Source organism: Haliaeetus leucocephalus, unplaced genomic scaffold (genome assembly GCF_000737465.1).
Source record: "Haliaeetus leucocephalus isolate CR32 unplaced genomic scaffold, Haliaeetus_leucocephalus-4.0 Scaffold186, whole genome shotgun sequence".
Lineage (NCBI taxonomy): Eukaryota > Metazoa > Chordata > Aves > Accipitriformes > Accipitridae > Haliaeetus > Haliaeetus leucocephalus.
The window spans coordinates 349782-351151 of NW_010972622.1; the positions used below are offsets into that span (position 1 = coordinate 349782).

Consider the following 1370-nt stretch of genomic DNA (forward strand, 5'->3'; position numbering starts at 1 on the left):
CCCCGGGCCCGCACGCCTGGGTCCTTCGGGGTGACGCTAAGCCCCGCCCACGCCCCCCCGCGGTGACTCACCCCCCCCCACCTAATTTTAGTGATGACCTCATCCACCGGCTCCACTGTTGCCATGGCAACTCCCCCCCCCAAATTTTCAGGGGAGCTGGATCAGGCCTGATCCCCCCCCCGGGACCCCTCAGCCCCTGGGGCCCCCCCGGACACGTGGGTCCCCCACCAGCCCTGCCTCAGTTTCCCCTGGCACGTTTGCACACCGTGTGCGGCCTTGCACGCCCTCTTGCACGCTCCCGCGCACTCTTGCACACTTGTGCACACCCTTACGTGCCCATACGCCCTCTTGCACACTCGTGCATCCTCTCGAACGCTCGTGTGCCCTCTGTGCATTACAGCCCCCCCCGTGTCCCCCCTGGCCTAGTGGGTGCACAAGCATAGGAGTGCACACACGGGTGGGAGGAAGGGTACATGTGTGCACACACACAAACTGGGGGTGCACACACAGGAGAGGGTGTGCAAACACGTGTAGGGGTGCACGCACGTGTGCAAGGGGCTGCAGGTGCCTGCAAGGGGTGCCCAGAGGTGCAGGGCTGCACGTGGGGGTGCAAGGGGGGGTGCACGGGTGCTTAAGGGTGCATCTGGGTGCAAGGGAGTGCATAGACGTGCTGGGGGTGCACACACATGTGGGGCTGCACGTGTGAGTGCAAGGGGTTGCAGAGCATACAAGGGGGTGCATGCAAGTGCAAGGGGTTACACATATGGAGCTGCACACGGGGGTGCACGGGCACGTGGGGCTGCCCACATTTGTACAGGGGTGCCCACGCATGCAAGGGGGTGCCCCTGGGTGCAAGGGGGTGCACATACACGTGGGGATGCAGACATGCATGCAAGTGGGTTCACATGCATGTAAAGGGGTGCCCATGCCTGCAAGGGGCTGCCCATGGGTGCAAGTGGGTGTACACGCGTGTAAAGGGGTGCCCACGCATGCAAGGGGGTGCCCATGGGTGCATCGGGGTGTGCATACACACACGCGTGGGGCTGCGTAGATGGGTGCAAGTGGGTGCCCATGCGTGTAAAGGGGTGCCCGTGCATGCAAGGGGCTACCCGTGGGTGCAAGGGGGTGCCCATGCGTGTAAAGGGATGCCCACGCATGCAAGGGGCTACCCGTGGGTGCAAGGCAGGGTGCACCCCCCCGGTCCCACTGACACCCCTCCCGCAGGCCGGGGGGCGGCGGGGGGGCGCGGGGGGCCCCCCGCCATGGCCTGCCTGCACGAGACGCGGACGCCCTCGCCCTCGCTGGCGCTGGCCTCGGACGGGACCCCGGAGCAGGAGCTGACCCCCACGCAGTGCGTGCTGCGCGACGTG

At 66.6% G+C, this 1370-nt stretch overlaps 1 protein-coding gene across 1 annotated transcript in view; it reads left to right on the forward strand.

Moving 5' to 3' along the window:
• Positions 1-1262: 1262 nt before the first annotated feature.
• The window catches only part of MAP3K12 (mitogen-activated protein kinase kinase kinase 12), a 9458-nt gene continuing 9350 nt past the window's right edge, over positions 1263-1370 (forward strand). The window contains 1 exon segment of the mRNA XM_010565152.1: positions 1263-1351. Coding sequence (XP_010563454.1) covers positions 1263-1351 — 89 coding nt within the window.